The sequence below is a fragment of the Artemia franciscana genome, chromosome 11, assembly GCF_032884065.1.
Source record: "Artemia franciscana chromosome 11, ASM3288406v1, whole genome shotgun sequence".
NCBI lineage: Eukaryota > Metazoa > Arthropoda > Branchiopoda > Anostraca > Artemiidae > Artemia > Artemia franciscana.
This window is the reverse complement of record NC_088873.1, coordinates 14,100,567-14,121,199: the sequence shown is the minus strand read 5'-3', so window position 1 is coordinate 14,121,199 and position 20,633 is coordinate 14,100,567. Positions and strand designations below refer to the sequence as shown.

Below are 20,633 nucleotides of genomic sequence, written 5' to 3'. Positions count from 1 at the left end.
TCTATAAACAATACAAATAAGGTAAAAAAAAAGTAAAGGATACGGCATTAGACTTTACAGTCCGTACAGGCGGTGCTGATCTCCGTTTCTTGGCCCTTCAGCCAGGAAGTGAAATGGGGGGTTGGGGGCCAGCCATCCTGTGCTTTCGCACACCCTTCCTGTTTACCCTCCCCAGATTTCTCCAGGTACCCATTTAGAGCTGGGTCGACTCTGGCTAAGCTTACAGAGACACACCACTGACCCCCGTCCCAAACTGAAGAATTGGGTACATCGGGACTCGAACCCGCGTCCTCTCAGACAAGGGATCCTGAATCCAGCGCACCAACCCATTCGGCCAAACAATACAAATGCATTTCAACCAACCCTACGCAACATCTCGTCAGTTATAGTGGTCTTTCACATCTCAATCTAAGAGGTTGACAATTAAACCATGACAAAGGCATGCGGGAAATAAAAGGATGTTGTATCAACAAAGATGAATTATTATTTCGACAAAAAATCTATACAAAGAAAAATAAAAGAGCATCGAAGATTTTTAAGAATAATTGTTAGATTCCAAGGTCAGATAAAACAAAAAATACACAGCTAATAGCTCTTTTCATATTTTTGTTTCCCTTTAAAAAAAGGTCAAAACCAGGTTTTGACAAGCATTATAGTTCTTACTATCAGAATCCTAGTCCGGAATTCACACAGCTGCGTCTTTTTCCCAGCCAGGAACGGCCCACGCATAACACAAAAGATTTCATATCGACTCAGTTCGTTGTGGACATTAAACCACAAACAGCGAAATTAAAAGCGTGAAAACTGACTAGAACACACCCATCCAAAACAAAAATAAAAGAAAAAGGTACATGTCTTTATGAATTTGCCGCGGACAACGTCCTCAAAAGTAAAATAAACAATTTTCAGACATCATTTTTTTTTATCAACATGTAGCAATTTCTGACTCTACAGTAAGTCCATTTTTCAACGGCCCAGTTGAAACATTTCAACGAACTTAGAAAGTGGAGGAAATGAAACCTGACGCAAAAAAAGAAAACATCTCATACAGTTTCAAAAACTAACCTTATGAATGAAGCTAAATCCTCCTTTTATTGTAGCATATTAACCACTTAATTCATGAATAAAAAAGAGCAATATTTTACAGGAAAGTAAAGAGCGCCGTTAAAACTAAAAACGAACAAAAATTATATCCTATATATAAGGGGGGCTACCGCACCCTCAGGCCCCCAATCTTAGCATAACCTAATGGTAAACTAGTAATTAACCTAAAGCATTTTAGAGTGCAATAAATCTGGCTAGTTGGTAATTTGCATTCTTTTTATTTACTCATTGCCCCCTTAGAAAACTTAAACTGAAATTTTTATTGTTCAAAGCGAACATGAATATATAAACTCTTTCATTTCCAATGCATGCGAAAAATTGAACGTTTATCATATTACTCTTCTATAAGATCACTCAGTCTTGAAGTATTGGCGATGAAGAAAATTCAATCTTTAGATTAAAGAGGGGGGGGGGGGTTAACTCGTATCAGCTCCCTACATATATAGGATAACTTTTGTTCTTTATAATCTTTAATGTCACTCCTTCCTTCCATTTGAAAAACTCACTTCGTTTGATATTTAATTTCTGCTTGTTTATTTTTTCATGTTGAATGTAAAACAAAATATGAGGGTTGAATTTCCCTTCATACTGCTCCAGGACTTTACTCTAAAATTTTAACCTTTGAAAAAACAATACTTCGACACTGAAAAATTGTGCCTGAAACAGATAACCCACTTAAGACTTCTTAGACAGGGGCCTGAAATGCCAAAATAATTTTCTAGGCCGTGATGTTTATATTTTTAAAAGAGAATTCGTCGGATGAATATTGCTCCTGGAGGATGCCCTCTTCCTGTCCGCTTTTGTGCAGATATGCATATGCTACTGATATTTGTTGCAAAGAAAAAAAAACACCAGCCCATTGCAAAAAATAAAAATGATAAAATATAATAAATAAATGAACTTCTTATGAATATAACCAGATTCAATAATTAAAAACTAGTCAACAATACCCGCAGTATTAACATGCACCCTACTAATTTTTGAGAAGTCTCTCCAGCTACCTAATAGCATCATGAAAATTGAACCTTCAATTGATGTTAAACAATTCTGTGCAATAACAGGGGAGTCGTTTCTTTCTTAGTATCACTTTTTCAAAATAAATTATTTCCAAATGAGCGGAAGCTAGAGGTTATTTCCCCAGTCTTCGCTGATCTGAAGTGCCCATCACAAAAAGTTGAAAAAATTGACCATAATAATAAACTTTTTGAGAGTTCACCCCCTCATCAACTTCCGCAAGACCTACTGATGTGCCACCCCCGTCCAAAAGCTGTTGTGCGGTAATACAATACTGTATATAAGTTCTTTATCATAGCTTTTTATTTTGTATAGACTGTGCATATGTTTAGGGACGAAGTACTTTGTTGTGGCTAGATCTGAAATTGAAACCTCACCATACGGTTCTTGGAGATGCTGAATACGATACTGCAATTTGCGTCAGGTTCCCATCCGTTTTAGGATGTATTTTCTCCTTTTTTCTCAGACTACCCAGACTTTATGAGGCTCATAGCTTTTTATTATAGATATTATCAACTTTTAACGGATTTTATAGATTTGGAATCACTATAAAAAGTAGATTATTTCTGATACATTTGTTGGTATCAGATTGTCCTCATTTCTTAGAGTTTTTGTTACTTTGGAATATGTCGCTCTTTACTTACAGCTTATTACCACGAAATGTCTGATACTGTATAATTTCTGTTTCTGTTTCTTGATTACCGCCTCTTTTTTTAAAGTTTCGTCCGATGAGTAAAGCAAACTGAGACAACTAGTGAGAAGAGTGATTTTGAAAAATGTATAATGACAGTTACAAGGGCATGGATTGTGCAGGACGAAAAAAACTGACGGACAAAAAAGCCAATGAATAAACCAGGGTTGTGATTAAGCAACAGTGCTACCTAACCTTTAACTGAAAAAAAGAAATAACAACCACAAAAATCCTAGCTTGACAATAATACAACTATTTTATTATTTGAGCAATAAAAAAAGAAAAGAAAAAGAAAGTAAAACGACAAACATGAGAATAGACAGAGAAGGGAATGGAAAAACAAGGAATTATACAAAAATAGTCCTTTTATGAAGCATTACCAAGTGCAAGATTATATTTAACAGTTTTTGCTGTAGATATAAATATGACCTTTGTGGAAATCTAAATTTGGATATTTAGCGGCGATGAGGATTCAGACACATACAGATACTCGGCCTACCCCGTGGGTATCGGGAATGAGTAGAGCGAATTCATGATAACCAAGGACAAGAAAAAAACTTATCCCGATACTGTAAAATAGGGGGCAACTTACCTTGCTTCATTGAAGCGTCCATTCAGCAAAAGTAGTCCACGGAGGGAGATGAACGTATCCCTTCCCCAATTTCGTACATACCCAGTGCTGAAGTGAGGTAAACCAGCAGATATTGTAATACAGTCTTGATATTTCTGTCCACCAACTGCTTTGATTTCTGGTTTCGGATCCTTAAGATTCGGCGAAAGAAAAGGGAGCGGAGCTGTACGAACCATGCCACAAAACTGAATGGAGGCAAGTGCTAAGGCTTTTACGAACGTTGACCCTTCTTTCACAAATCTAAAGAAAAAAAAATATATCTGGAGGAAAATATAGCAGGGGAAGAGGAATCCTTCATAGATAACAGGACCTGCCGATAATTGTTGGTACAACAAATTTAGGAGGTTCTAACTTTAAGAGTATTTGACAAGATATTTAATTATTCACTCGTAAGTCGTTACGCGCCATTGTAGTTATGTCCCTGTGTCCCACCTGTGAATAGATATATATATATATATATATATATATATATATATATATATATATATATATATATATATATATTTGTGTTGCATTTAAATAGATTGTCAGGTTTACTGACTCTTGAACATGCAACATATAATTGTCCATGGGAAAAACAATCCGTATTCAGATCTATACCTCATTATTCTAATGATGTGTCCCTGTGTCCCGGTCGTCATTTATATTCCCTGTGTCCCGGTCGTCATTTGTGTCCCGGTGTCCCAGTTTGTAATTTCTCTTTGAGTGTCCCGGTGTCCCGGTCTGTAATTTCTATTCGAACAATCCCTGTGTCCCGGTCGTCATTTATATATCCCACCTGTGCCCCCGGCGTCCCCGTTGTAGTTGTGTCCCTGTGTCCCGGTCGTCATTTATATTCCCTGTGTCCCGGTCGTGATTTGTGTCCGAGTGTCCCAGTCTGTAATTTGTCTTTGAGGTTCCCGGTCGTCATTTATATTCCCTGTGTCCCGGTGTCCCGGTATGTAATTTCATCAGTTGACAAACATGACGTCAGTCGACAAACAACTTCATAATGCATACAGCTCAATCCTTATAATGACGTCAGTCGATAAACATGACGTCAGTCGACACACAAACATGACGTCACTCGACACACACACACACAGACAACTTATTTATATATATATACTAGCTGTTGGGGTGGCGCTTCGCGCCACCCCAACACCTAGTTGGTGGGGGCGCTTCACGCCCCCACAAGCCCCCCCGCGCGCGTAAGTCGTTACGCGCCATTGTAGTTGTGTCCCTATGTCCCACCTGTGAATATATATATCTATATATATAAAAATAAGTTGTCTGTCTGTCTGTCTGTGGATCAGGTGACGTCATGTTTCTGTGTTGACTGACGTCATGAAATTAGTTGTCGTCATTTTTGCTTTGACGGTGACGTCATTCAAGATATTTAAGACATTTGTTCACGGAAAAATGTTTAATTGTAAAATGAGGGGACGCCGGGGGCACAGGCGGGATATATAAATGACGACCGGGACACAGGGATTGTTCGAATAGAAATTACAGACCGGGACACCGGGACACAAATGACGACCGGGACACCGGGACACAGGGAATATAAATGACGACCGGGACACTCAAAGAGAAATTACAAACTGGGACACCGGGACACAAATGACGACCGGGACACAGGGAATGTAAATGACGACCGGGACACAGGGACACATCATTAGAATAATGAGGTATAGATCTGAATACGGATTGTTTTTCCCATGGACAATTATATGTTGCATGTTCAAGAGTCAGTAAACCTGACAATCTATTTATATGCACAGACAATGGGACAGCGAAGAATGTTGTATATTAGCATGTTTTACGTAGTTAAAAACATATATTTATATCTATCTCTATTCACAGGTGGGACACAGGGACACAACTACAATGACGCGTAACTAATATGGCGCGTAACGACTTACGCGTGCGGGGGGGCTTGGAGGGGCACGAAGCGCCCCACCAACTAGGTGTTAGGGTGGCGCGAAGCGCCACCCCAACAGCTAGTATATATATATATATATATATAAATATATATATATATATATATATATATATATATATATATATATATATATATATATATATATATATATATATATATACTAGCTGTTGGTGGGGGGCTTCGCGCCCCACCCCCCAAGCCCCCCCGCGCGCGTAAGTCGTTACGCGCCATATTAGTTATGCGCCATTGTAGTTGTGTCCCTGTGTCCCACCTGTGAATATAGATAGATTTATATATGTGTTTCAAACTACGTAAAAATTGCGAATAAACAACATTCTTGGCTTTCCCATTGTCTGTGCATATACAAAGCCGTATGTACTAATAATGACATCATATGCAAACGCTCTTTTTACAAACAAAGAAACATGCATACACACAACTCGTTTTTATATAGATAGATAGATAGATAGATACAATACAAATTAACTGCGTAAAACTTGCGGAATATACAACATTCTTCCCTGTCCAATTGTCGCTGCATATAAATACATTGTCAGGTTTACCGACCCTCGAACATGCAACGTGCAATTGTCCATGGGAAAAACAATCAGTATTAAGATCTATACCACATTTTTCTAATGATTGACCTTGAGCTTTGTTAATGGTGATTGCAAATACTAATCGAATTGGGAATTGCAATCTTTTAAATTGAAAAAGCAGATCCGTTGGAATCATGGGAATGCGAGGAATAAGAACAGCCTCACCCTCATAAGGCCCTGTCAAGATTGTGGCCTCTATTAGGTTTTCCATTGTTTTTTTTACGGCAAGTCGCGTGCCATTGCAGAGCTTTGGTGGGTTGATATTTCTTAAAAGTATTATTGGTACGCCTATTTTTAGTTGTAGCACGTGTGGTGGAAACCCTGAAGGATCTATGGAATTTAAAAATTCAGATGGATAATTAACCGCTTCATTTGGTTCCAAAACTGTGTCGACTGACTTGTAAAGGACTGCCTGGTCTCGAATCTTGGTCAAAACAATATTGTTGATTTCGTGGACGTCTATATTTTTGGGTGTGAGAATCGCTCTTTCACTTAGCCATTTATTATTTTTATAATTTTTTAGAATATTCGGAAATACTTTTTCAATCAATTCATTTTTGGACGTCACTAAATTACAGAAATCAGCAGGTAGTTGTATACGTCCTGAAATTGAGTCTACTGTTTGACCAGAGTCATCGTTTTGCAATCGGACACGCATATTTGTAGTTAATTTTAATATTTTTACGTGTGCCCATAAATTAGAATTTTTTAGGCAAGCATTCATTTCGTCTGCAGGAGTTAAACTACGTAAAAATTGCGAATATACAACATTCTTGGCTTTCCCATTGTCTCTGCATATACAAAGCCGTATGTACTAATAATGACATCATATGCAAACGCTCTTTTTACAAACAAAGAAACATGCATACACACAACTCGTTTTTATATAGATAGATAGATAGATAGATACAATACAAATTAACTGCGTAAAACTTGCGAATAAGCAACATTCTTCGCTGTCCAATTGTCTCTGCGTATAAATAGATTGTCAGGTTTACCGACCCTCGAACATGCAACGTACAATTGTCCATGGGAAAAACAATCAGTATTAAGATCTATACCACATTTTTCTAATGATTGACCTTGAGCTTTGTTAATGGTGATTGCAAATGCTAATCGAATTGGGAATTGCAATCTTTTAAATTGAAAAGGCAGATCCGTTGGAATCATGGGAATGCGAGGAATAAGAACAGCCTCACCCTCAAAAGGCCCTGTCAAGATTGTGGCCTCTATTAGGTTTTCCATTGTTTTTTTTTACGGCAAGTCAAGTGCCATTGCAAAGCTTTGGTGGGTTTATATTTCTTAAAAGTATTATTGGTACGCCTATTTTTAGTTGTAGCACGTGTGGTGGAACCGCTTCATTTGGTTCCAAAACTGTGTCGACTGACTTGTAAAGGACTGCCTGGTCTCGAATCTTGGTCAAAACAATATTGTTGATTTCGTGGACGTCTATATTTTTGGGTGCGAGAATCGCTCTTTCACTTAGCCATTTATTATTTTTATAATTTTTTAGAATATTCGGAAATACTTTTTCAATCAATTCATTTTTGGACGTCACTAAATTACAGAAATCAGCAGGTAGTTGTATACGTCCTGAAATTGAGTCTACTGGGAGCTTTCCGTTTCCAATTGTCAGCAATTGATCTGAAAATGTTTGACCAGAGTCATCGTTTTGCAATCGGACACGCATATTTGTAGTTAATTTTAATATTTTTACGTGTGCCCATAAATTAGAATTTTTCAGGCAAGTATTCATTCGTCTTCAATGGCTCTGGTGGTGCAGCCAATAGAGGAAGTTTAACTTTTCCTGAGGCGCAACACATTCCCATTGTTTCACCATTGAATTTCAAGGCCTTGCAATAGGGACAAATTTTAGACATTGTCCCGATTTGAACACATCTACTCAAGCTATAATCATCGACTGGGTTGTACCTGAATGCCAGGCGATAACTTTCAGGTTGCTCTGATTCCTCGGCACGCTTTCTTTTATTACTTTCTAAATCAGCAGCAAGTCTGATTTCTTGCTGTTCTTGTGATTCCTCGGCACGCTTTCTTTTCTTACTTTCTCTATCAGCAGCAAGCCTGATTTCTTGCTGTTCTTGTAATTCCTCGGCACGCCTTCTTTTTTCACTTTCTCTTTTAGCAGCAAGTCTGCTTCCGCGTTGCTCTGGTAGTTCCTCGGCACGCTTTCTGTTCTTTTTTTCTCTATCAGCCTCAAGCCTGTTTCCTTGCTGTTCTTTTGATTCCTCGGCACGCTTTCTGTTCTTTCTTTCTCTATCAGCCTCAAGCCTGTTTCCTTGCTGTTCTTTTGATTCCTCGGCACGCTTTCTGTTCTTTCTTTCTCTATCAGCCTCAAGCCTGTTTCCTTGCTGTTCTTTTGATTCCTCGGCACGCTTTCTTTTCTGACTTTCTCTATCAGCAGCAAGTTTTTTGGCATAGACTCTTTGAGCATCTTCATCGGCTTTTGCCATGGTAAGTTCATCAGTCATTGTAAACTTAAACATTAATAGATTTCTACGTGAAAATATGTCTTAAATATCATGAATGACGTCACCGTCAAAGCAAAAATGACGACAACTAATTTCATGACGTCAGTCAACACAGAAACATGACGTCACCTGATCCACAGACAGACAACTTATTTTTATATATATAGATATATATGTTTTTAACTACGTAAAACTTGCGAATATACAACATTCTTTGCTGTCCCATTGTCTGTGCATATAAATATATTGTCAGGTTTACCGACTCTTGAACATGCAACATATAATGGTCCATGGGAAAACAATCCGTATTCAGATCTATACCTCACGATTCTAATGATTGCCCTTGAGCTTTGTTGATGGTGATTGCTAATCGACCATTCCCTGTGTCGCCGTCGTCATTTATATATCCCCCTGTGCCCCCGGCGTCCCCGTTGTAGTTGTGTCCCTGTGTCCCGGTCGTCATTTATATTCCCTGTGTCCCGGTCGTCATTTGTGTCCCGGTGTCCCAGTCTGTGATTTCTCTTTGAGTGTCCCGGGCGTCATTTATATTCCTTGTGTCCCGGTGTCCCGGTCGTCATTTGTGTCCCGGTGTCCCGGTCTGTATATACATTCGTCTTTGATTTGGTCTTTTTTTTAGTTTTTAGTTTTTTTTACCTTTTTTTTAGTTTTTTTAGTTATACCTCATGATTCTAATGATTGCCCTTGAGCTTTGTTGATGGTGATTGCTAATCAAACATTCCCTCTGTCCCCGTCGTCATTTATATATCCCCCTGTGCCCCCGGCGTCCCCGTTGTAGTTGTGTCCCTTTGTCCCGGTCGTCATTTATATTCCCTGTGTCCCGGTCGTCATTTGTATCCCGGTGTCCCGGTCTGTATGTACATTCGTTTTTGAAATGGTATATGATGAAATAAATTTTTGTATTTTTTCCCTTTTTTTCTTTTTAGTTTTTTTTTTTGTTTTTACTTTTTTTTATTTTTTTTATTTTTTTTTCTTTTTATTTTTTTTAGTTTTGTTTTTCTCCTTTATTTTTCTTTTTTTCCTTTTTTTTCTTTTTTTTTCTTTTTTTTTTTTTCTTTTTTTTTCTTTTTTTTTTTCTTTTTTTTTTCTTTTTTTTTTCTTTTTTTTTTCTTTTTTTTTCTTTTTTTTTCTTTTTTAATTTTTTTAGTTTTTCTGCTTTTTTAGTTTTTTTTTTATTAGTTTTTAGTTTTTTTTCTTTTTAGTTTTTTTGTAGTTTTACCTTTTTTTTTAGTTTTTTTTTACTTATGTCCTGGTCGTCATTTATACTCCCTGTGTCCCGGTCGTCATTTGTGTCCCGGTGCTTTGTTGATGGTGATTGCTAATCGAACCTTCCTTGTGTCCCGGTCGCTTTCTCTTTGAGTGTCCCGGTCGTCATTTACATTCCCTATGTGCCGGTGTCCCGGTCGTCATTTGCGTCCCGATGTCCCGGTCTGTAATTTCGTCAGTCGAAAACATGACGTCAGTCATCACACAAACATGACGCCACCCGACAGACCCACACACACACAGACAACTTATTTATATATGTATATCTATATATATATATATATATATACCGATATAATTGTTTCACTTAGTGATATAGATTATTTTTACAAATATTTTAGTATATAAAATATATAATAGTATTCTAAGATACTATATATATATATATATATATATATATATATATATGTATATATATATATATATATATATATATATATATATATATATATATATATATATATATATATATATATATCGAACCTCCGAAATTAGTTGAAAATTTCTTTAAGTATTTCCAGATAATTCTTTTGATATTTATTTAAAAGTTCGTTATAATGAAAACTAAATTTTTTAAATTGCCAAGTTAATTTATTTGCAGAAAAACCTCTTGATATCAATTTTTGGCTTAAGATTTTACATCTATTTTTAAAATCAATATAATTACTACAAATCCTTGCATAACGAAGTAACTGTGAGAAAAACGCCGAATATGTGATATTTGAGTGTATATTACTTTCAGGGAATGGGAAACTAATCACTTCAAAATCAAAATCATCCGTTTTATTATACATTTTAAAACTTAATTTATTATTATCAGAAATATTAATATTTAAATCTAAGAAATGATCTTCATGACCAGCGCCATGACTAGGTTCAAGAGTAAGCTCTGATGGATATATATTTTTAGAAATATCAATGAAATCCTTACAATTTAAGACCAAAATATCATCTAAATATCTTTTATTATTTGACAAAACATGTTTTAAATTATTTGGATTATTCTTATCCATCATATATTTATATTCTAGTTGACTTAAAAACAAGTCAGCTATAAATGGGCTGGCATTCCCCCCCCATGGGAATTCCCACGATTTGCTTGTACAAATCACCACCAAATCTTATATAAGTATTGTATAAAACAAATTCTAATAACTCAAAAATCATATCCAAGCTGTAACATCTCAAGTTAACTGTAGTATTAAAGCAATTTGTCCACATAGCTTTTTCATTATAAGTGTCTATTTTTTAGAACCTTTTACTAAATAAGAGGAAAGATTTCTTGATAACAGTTTTTAAATTATCTAACACTACGTTAAGTGATAAATTAGTATACATTGTCGCAAAATCGAAAGACTCAATTCTTTTAGCTGAAACCATTGTTAAAGAATCTATCACCTGCAGTGAATTATTAACACTCCAATATGGATTAAAATTCGAAATTTTTTTAATACCAGAACAATAGGTTTTAAGTTTATTTACAATTTCCTTTAAAATTAAAGAGAGGTCAGTAGCAGCAATGCGGGTTGGACATTTAGCTGCTCCAGCAATAAACTGTGGTTTAGGGGGATTCTTATGAAATGTTACAGTCCAATATAGGAAAGGGAACTTTTTATCATTGTCATTTATTTTAATATTAAAATTTTTAAAAAAGTATTTCTTCAGTCTTTTCAATTAAATTCTCATCCTCTAAATTTACCTTTTCGTAAACATTAGTTGTGCATAAGTCCCTTTTTAAGATATCACAATACAGCTTCTGACAAATTATGGCAAAATTATTATTAGCTTTATCCACTGGCACAATTACAAATTCATTCTGTAGATTAGCAATTGCTTGTTAAACTTAATATTTAATTTGCTGAATATTAGACCATAGCCATTCATATTCTCAGCCATTATCTTGGAAAACACGTTTCTATCAAATTATATTAATTAGCTAATTCAAATTGTTTGAACGCTGGATATAATCGACTCGGACAATAATACTCTCTGTTTATTGTTACAAAACAAATATAAGCTAATTTTAAAATTAAATGAATACAAACAACAAGAATATTAAAGGCAAAGACTAGCTAGGTATTCGAGGAACTTTAAATTACAGTTCGAATAGGGATAAATCCTTTTATTAGACAGTGAAAAAAAAAACAACAAAGAAAAACTGGATTTTTCAATCACATGTACAGTGATCGACAGAAGAAATAAGTTACCTAAGTCGTATATATGAGGAACTTTATCAAAAGGTTTGTTTGCAGGCCAGAAAGAAAGCACGGGGGGGGGGGGGGGGGGGGTACATTTCATAGAATGTTGCAAAAAAAATGCTATTTATTAGAAAAAAAAATACTTTTATGACAATGGTTTTCTCACGGAGGGAATGGTTTAGGTAAAACACTTTCGATATGTGCTTATAAGGGTCAAATTCCCCGCGACATTTAATCACACATAAATGCAGTTTTGTTAAAATCAAAATTCTTTAGGCTTTTTGGTAGTAGAAAATAGCCCCTTAGTCCCTTTCTTTATGAGCCCTAGACAAGGTATATTTTTATTTTCTTTAGTAAAAATAAGACCAACTGCTTTCCTGACACTAAGACGTTACTATGGTTTATTTTTTCACTAGTTCAAGCTTAATAAATCAAAATCACAAAAAAAAAATCAATACCAATCATAGCATTTCCAGTCAGCACAAATATTCGATTTATTAAACATGCCATCATACAAGTGAATATACTAAACAGGAAAGCCCAGTAAGTTTGCAGCACTTAGCAAAAAACATAGCTCAAAATCAAACAGTTTTAAGTCAGTGAAGGACGGACATACCTGTTCATCAAGTTCCACGTCTGCTTTAACAAGGCTAGATAAACTCCAGTTATGATGGCATCAAAGTAAGCTGGTATTAGGTAACGCGGTATATTGTAAAGAGGCTGAAGGTTACGAGAAAGCCAATCACCAAGTGCAAACGTTCCTTCATTTGCTTTAAGCCGGTCGGTTACGTAGCCTATAGTTAAAAATGCATTAATACCGTGTCATTGTTTAAATGAAGGGCAGTACAAAACATGAAATAACAGATTTTATTTGAAAAGATGCTCATCTTAATTTCTGAAATGAGTATATCCCGCTTTTACAAATTGACTATATACTATTTCGGTACAACGCAATATAATGAGGCTTATTTAAAGATTTCCTTTTCAAACACGTTAAAAATAAAAATTTAGCTTGGATTAAGTTGCAATGTAATCTATCTTTTCTAATTATTTAACTGCCTCAACATTTCACCTTCTAGCTGTTCAACTTTCAGCCCTCCCCCCTCTCAGGATACTTTGGTTTTAGTCGACACATATACAGGGAAGCGAACATTCAGCCCATACTCTCTCCTAAAGTATCAACATTATTACGATTTCTCTTAAAATTTCTAATATTTTCAGCGCGATTCGTCTATTTTCTGTTATTTAGTTAGATGTAACCTCCCAAACAAGAAATTCCTGCGTGCGTGGATGGCTCCAAAGCTGCAGATAGATCCTCCTGAAACCAGATATGTCGCAGGATCTCTAATACCACAATGCACTAAGGACTTGCAAGGGCTTGCAAATAAAAACAAGGGTATGCAAGCCAGCTTTGGGTTTGTGAACTGAACTTGGATGGGCCACACAGAACCAGTCCGGTACGAAGCTTGATCTTTTTTTCCAAAAACTTAACTCGGTTCAAATCCAAAATTGTGTTACAAAGCTCAATTCCGTTTGATCTATTAGTAACATTTAGTCTAGATTTCAAGCACAATACTAGAAAAAGTTCGGTGCACATTCAATGCATAAAAAATGCTGAAATTTGAAGAACAAACCTTTCAAGTTATCCCTACATAAAAATACTCAATCATTGAAAATATTTCGTACACAAACGAAATTTTGAGCCGCAATTACTCTGTGTTTAAATCTTTCGCTTACGTTTCAGCAGCTTACTGTCCTGTAAATCTATTTTTTTGTGATACTTAAAACAAACAAAGCAGCAAGCAGTTTTTTATGGTGATTTTCAGAATGCTCAGATATTTTCACGTTTGCTCTTTTTAATATTATTATCTGGCTTATTAATACTAACCTCAAATACATTGTCTTTTTCATTACTTGTTTGGGAGTATTTTGTTGTGTTCTATTTCGTTTGTTTTTTTGTGTAACTTGTTCTGACCTAATGAAATTTTCTCCCTTTTTGGGCAGATAGTTTCCAACCTTCCCCAATCAAGAAAAAATTTCTGCTCAAATTCGATATAAATTCTCTGAATTCTCGTTTTAGACTTGAGTTGACGTAAAATATACAAAAGGCAAGTTCAATCAATAGGCGGGCATTTACCCTTGGACTATACAAATTTTTTGGGTAAAAACACATCTCGCGACACGTACCAAAATTTTACCATTCATCACCGGATTCTTATGTGTCATTGACGCCAGTCGGCCGCATAGAAATATTTCGTATAACAGACCCCCAAAAAACTAATAAAACTCGAATTAACCAAGAAACGAGCACTAGCAATACATTTTGAATCACAAATCTACAAGGCCTTACAGACTCATTTTATTGTAAGCATCACAGCACAGGCAACACCTGTGCTGACAAAACCGACACAACAACATATGACAACACAGGCAAATCGGAAGAAGGGACACATTTGTCTATTGTTTATGCAGTCCTAGAAAGTCTTTAGATCTCTTTATAAAGTCGTTTTGAGCATAGTACAATAGTTTTATTGTTCATGTTGTACATGCAAGTTTCCAAATTGCTGTGACGTAGAATCAGCCGTGATTTAAAAGAGCAACGAGCTGAGATGGACTCCTCGGGATAAAACTGTTTCCAGGTAAACATTTAAATACTTAATTTCAGCCTATTATGAAATTACACAACTGTTCGAAGTACCTTTACTTTAGGCACCAGCATATTAGGAATTTCGTATGTCAAATTAATCTTCAGTTCTAACTAGGAATCAAAGCTCAGAGTAAATGAAATTCAATTTAGTTTTTTGTTTAAAGGAGTAAAGAGCTGAGATCCCTTACAAAGCGGAGTCGGCAGGAGCTTTGTAGAATGATATTGCCTAATTAAGAAGAGTGTCTGATAAAATTTGGTCCTCTTAAAGCGGCTTGCAAGGCTTAGACATGGAGAAACATAAAGAATGACATTTGTAGTTGATGATACACCATCAAATCGTTATTCTATGAAAGCAGTTGAACAAGCATTGCTCTACTGACAGTGAAAGATGTGGCAAATCCACTAGGATCAACACAAAAATGGTTTACCTGATACCCACCCAAGGTTAGCGATTTGGGAAACTGTAAAAAAGTCAGGGTTGGCAAAAAAAAAAAAATATTATTATTATTATGTATTGGAAGACCTGTCATAAACAAAAAACCAAACACAACAAATACATCTTAACTACTGGGCCAGTACCGACCAAGGGTGGTTCAACTTCGTCAAACGGGGATTATAAACACGAATTCGCTTTTCCACAGATATAATGAAGTCAGGAATGCAAGATTTTCTAACTAGATAAGAGTTGCGGGTCCAAGGGGGGAAACGTAAAAGATATTTTGCAAACAGGAAGAAAACTGAACGAATTTTTGACTTGTCAGATTTTGTGAGCATTTTCCAAAACGGCGAAACGTACAGATAATGTGGTAGAGCGACAGAACTGAAAAGTTTTGAAAGAAGACGGCGGTTGAAGCGTAACTTATTCGTTATAAAAGAAGCATATGATAACCCAACACTATGTTCAATGTGAGCAATTAATAGTTGTCACGTGTGCATTATTGACGAACCAATGGAAAGACCGAGGTAGGTGATATGATCTATAGGCTTAATCTTAATATTTCCGAGAGATATATCCCCAGGCGACACTTGCATCCAGTTGAAGAATGTAACTTCGGACTTTTCAGCATTGAACTGAAGACCTAGTTTTGCATACTCGTATTGTAGCGTTGCGAAAATCTCGCTAATGCGCTGGATAGTGTGCCTTAAATTTAGAATGTCGTCTGCATAACATACGAGAGATAAATCAAGACCGGCAAAATTGAGACCGGCAAAATTGAAAAATGTGGGAACAGCTTTCTTTGCATCAAGAACTCCGTTACTGAAGGGTGAAGGGGAAGAAAGAGCACCTTGACGGGTACCTTTTTCGACGTTGACAAAAATATCGAAGGTTGGATCGCAGACTTGAGAGCCGTCAGCTTTAGATAATGGGTGAAGTATTAGGTAAATTTTAAGACGAGAATACATATCTCATAGGGCTAACTCCATGTTTTGCTGCATGGAGTAGCATAGCAGCGTGAATGAGAGAATTGAACGCATTACTAACATCCTGCCCAGCTAACATGAGAGTTTCAACTAATACATCAGCATCGATCAATGTGTTCGCGACAACCGACAAAGCGTGGGCACAGCCGAGACGTGGCTGGAATCCAAATTGGTAAGGTGGAACATAGCATTTCGCGTTAAGATGATCAATGAACAGAAATTCGAAAAGCTTATAGAAGGTAGTAGCCACCGTTACAGGGCGGAACGACGAGCACTGGGTGGCAAGTTTAAACTTCTTTGGAATTGGAGTGAGATCTCCAATCGAGAAAAAAGAAGGTACAACTCCTTGTGTAACAATCATCTGCATCAAAAGAGCAATATGGTTTACCAGCAGCTTGCTTCCATGGAGAATGGTAAGGGCGCTCATTTTATAAATGCCAGAAGATTTCTTAGGTTTTAGGCATTGGATTGCTCGCAGTACAGAATCAATTGAAACAACAAAATTGTCGGTAAGAGAACTAGATAGAAATTTACCAAGCTTATTTGAATCAGGAATATCTTGAGCAGATAGGCGGGCACTAGGAGGATCTCTTGATACATTTCTTCAGAAGGAAGGTTGGGGCAGATAAGCTTGCTGGGACGTCTTTTCAACTATCTGGTTCATGTGGATAGATTTTTCTCTTGCAAACTTTCTTTTGGTAGAAAGACGAATGTCAGAAACCTAGCCAGAGCGAGGACGGTCACACTGGAGCCACAAATGGTACCAAAATTTGAATTTTCTCCAATCTTCAACTAGGCTCAGATTATTGGATCAAGGCTTCGTGACACCCCGACGTATACGTTTAAAAGGTATAGGAGCTTTTTCTGCACATCGCAGGGTATGGCAAGTTTGTGCAAGATAGATATCCTGATTTGCATCAGCTTGCGGATTTCTCATGAGCAGCTGGAACGGAATATGAATTTTGTGTAGGACGGAATTAGTAATTGTTGTGAAAAGATCACCTTGGGTGTTTTTCCAATCCCTGTAAAATTGGACCTGAGGCTGATGTGGTTGTGGGGTGGGAGTAGACTGAGCAGAAGGACAAGAAAAAGATGCAGATATTGGAAGGTGGTCTGATAGTTGGAAATCAGTAACGACATGAACAGGTGACACTTGAACATTTGCAGGAGAAACTGCATGGTCAAGGTTCGACACGTGACTTGAATGGTGTGTATAAGTGTAATCGAGATGTTTCTGCAAGATCAGAAGCCAATCATCAAAAATAACAGACAAAGTAGAAGTATGCAAAAACGAGGCATCAGTTAAATTACAGTTAATATCTCCTATAATACAGTACTTATCTAACTGGCGAATCTTTGAAAGGCAAAACCCTGTTTCTCACACACAGAAGAAAATAAAAGTTCTGATCGATCATTGCGTTAATCTGTCTGGAGATTGACGTTAAAGTTCGAAAGCAAACCTTCTATCTCGGGAAGTTTGACTAAAAGACCACCATTAATATTCCACGAAAGTACAGTTTACACAGTAGTAGACAGATCCATATCGTACGATGGGCTTTGCTACTTGACTGTTGTTATTGGGACACTTTACACTGTAACAAGTATGGTCGGCAGCTTAACATTCTAGACATAACATTTTTTCGGAACACGGGGAGGCACTATGATCGCATGACCCACAGCGAGAGCAGAGGGCCTGATTGGAGCACTATGAGGCCATATGCCCGGTTCTATGACATGAGAAACAACGCTTTGGGAGATATACAAATGCTTGTATGGAAAGCTTTTCGCAGCCACCTTTCACAGACACGTTTAAGACCTGGTCCAGGTTTTGTTTCGACTCAAAGTAGACCTTGAACACTCGGAACTTTCCACACTGTGAAACTTTCACGCAGTTTGGAACAAGAGATTTGACTTGATTCTCATGGTAATCGGACCCCTTTCAGGATCCCTATAAACATTTGAGATTTCACACTCACCGAGATACCTGAGGTACTGTTCTTAGCATTCTCGAAAATTTTGTTTGCTGCACGCTTTGAGTTAACAACAAGTTTCCATTCCGAAGCCGATTTTTTAAGTTCAGTTATTTCACCTTAGGCCCGAGGACAAAGTCCATGAATAAAGTCCTTACGAGCATTAGATGAGGCCAGGTTTGCAGGGCAGTTCTTTAGTATAACCGCAAACGTAGGAGCTCGGGCAGGGTTATTTGTTACGTTGGCATCAATTCTAGCTGGCAAAACAGGGCTTGAATGCGTCGCATTCTCTAAGAAGCCGTCAATTTTTCGAAAGAGTTCATTAACTTTCGAGACTAAAGTAGCCAAAACTGCCTCCCCGATTGTTGGGGTTTTAGAAGGCGAGAAGATCACAAAAGTGGGAATAGACAGATTATCCTTTGCCGTCCAATTTAACTGTTTACATATATGAAATGCATTATCTTCATCCTTTGCATGTTTCATGCATCGGCTCTGAATATTCAGCTCCTTATTTTGATCGCTCATTGCACAATCTAAATATCATAGCCAGGGAACAGTTTAGTATTTCAATCAAAACTAACTGCATTCACTGGAAGTGCAAAATCCAAAACCAGAGCCAGGGACATTGCAGTATCTCTTTAGCATTCAAATTTCAGTCAACACAGATCGCACGGCAGAGACAGATGTGAGAGCTGTGTATTATCCTTGCAAAAATATCAACACAAATATGCTAGGCACAACAATTCTTTATATAGATGGCGCATTATATCTATCTAATAGGTCACCACTCCTTTAGGAAGAGTCATGTGACTTGCAGGTTTTGGACATTTACTACTGAATTTACAGTTCAATACAGGTATAAGTTACATTTGGTAATATCTTTTATCTTTGCAAAAATATCAACACAAGTAAGCTAGGCACAACAATTACCATATAGATGGCGCTACATCCATTACTATAAAAAAACAACAACAAAAAAACAAGCTTTATTCAGCATGGCACAAATTTCAGTTCAGTTTAGGCTGTACGTCCGACGTTGAAATACGACTAATGTTAAACAATATTTGAGCCGCCCAAAAGTCAAATTGCCTAGCTCGTTGACAAACAGAACAGAAAAAATATATAATGAAAATTTATTGTAGAAACTGGGAATTGAACCCATGATCTCCTGCCTACAATGGACGCAGGATCATGACATGTTCAGCAAAAAGTGACATTCAACCAATTAGTTCAACTCCCAAAGTGCACTCTCAACAAGAATTAGCTTTAATGGCTTGACCGCTTAAAATAACTAAAAAAAAAAACAACTAGATATATATATTTCTTTAATTTAAAAGATTTAAAGTAGGATTTCATAATGAATTACCTTTCTCACCGAAAAGCCTATGAATTGAAAGAACTCCAGGCTATGAACAAAAAATAGGTTGCAAATGCCTTGAGATACTTCCTATTAGATGCTTCTAGTATTTACCTAATCAATTAGGAAAAAAACGTCATTAGGTTAAAACAAGTCACACAAAAAAATAGAATATTAAAAAAATACTGAATATTAAATCAAACAGCAAAATAATCAAGATATATTACCTAGCATCCAGTTTCCATCTCGAAGGTTTCCACACAATGGATGCCCAAGGTCATTTTTTGGACGGATTTCAGATAGGAGGGACAAAAGACCTATAAATGAATAATTTTAACTAGATACCAAGTTTAATAGAAAAAAAAAACTCGCCACTGAGAAACTTGCCAAGTTTCTCAACACAAAAAAGTTTTTGTAACACAAAAGAAAAAACAAAAAAGGCACATATGAAGAACATCAGATTTTGCGGGGATAAATAAAACCGCGAATACATAACAGATGATGTACTACCATTAGGTTATTAATACTCCCTTCAGCTCACGTGAGTATCCAATCGAAAAAAAATATAGCTCACGTGCGTATCCGACCAAAAAAAAAAAAAATACACCTTCCCTACTTGTATCATATTCATAAAAGATGCACCCAATTTACACGATGCTGGCTGTTTCAGCCTCAGGTACGAGACTAGGCCTTAGAGGAGAGGAATATACTAAAACTGGATAATGAAGTGGTGGTATTCCTATCATTCTTGCCGGAAGTAAAGTAAGATGAATGCAAAAACAACAAGAAAAACTATATATATTTTTTATTGATAGCCTTTCAGAACAACGTGTCAGTTTGGTATGAAACAGAAGTAAATATATTGCATCCACTTTTTAAATTCCGCCTGGAAAACAATGAAATAATTTATTATTTCGCATATTTACTATATATTTTATATGCATAGCTTTAAATGAAAAAAATATTGCTTGTTTCTAGGTATAAATGGATGATAATGTTAACACAAATATAAGAACCTAGAAATATATGGGCGGAGGGCAAGTCTCCTTTAGGGTGGGACTAGGGTGTCGGAAGAATTTTGTGGGTGGGAAGGGGAAGATAAAAGTACCAAAATCACCCTATTGCGTCACAAGATAAAATGTTTTGGAGAGACCACAAAACAAATCCCAAGAGTGAATCATCACTCCCCAACATGCAGATATAGTTTGAGCACAATAGGGCTTAGGAACATGATCATATCTTATTAACATGTCGTTTTTATTAGTGCCTTACTGCGTGAGTTGAGTGCTTGAATGTACAAAAA

The 20,633-nt window shown here is 36.6% G+C and overlaps 1 protein-coding gene across 1 annotated transcript in view; it reads right to left on the bottom strand.

The window, feature by feature from the left end:
* LOC136032852 (glycogen debranching enzyme-like) overlaps nucleotides 1–20,633 on the bottom strand; it is a gene marked incomplete in the record, with an annotated part of 126,189 nt that overhangs the window by 16,511 nt on the left and 89,045 nt on the right. Inside the window, 3 exon segments of the mRNA XM_065713263.1 lie at nucleotides 3,402–3,680; nucleotides 12,551–12,728; nucleotides 19,558–19,647. Coding sequence (XP_065569335.1) covers nucleotides 3,402–3,680; nucleotides 12,551–12,728; nucleotides 19,558–19,647 — 547 coding nt within the window.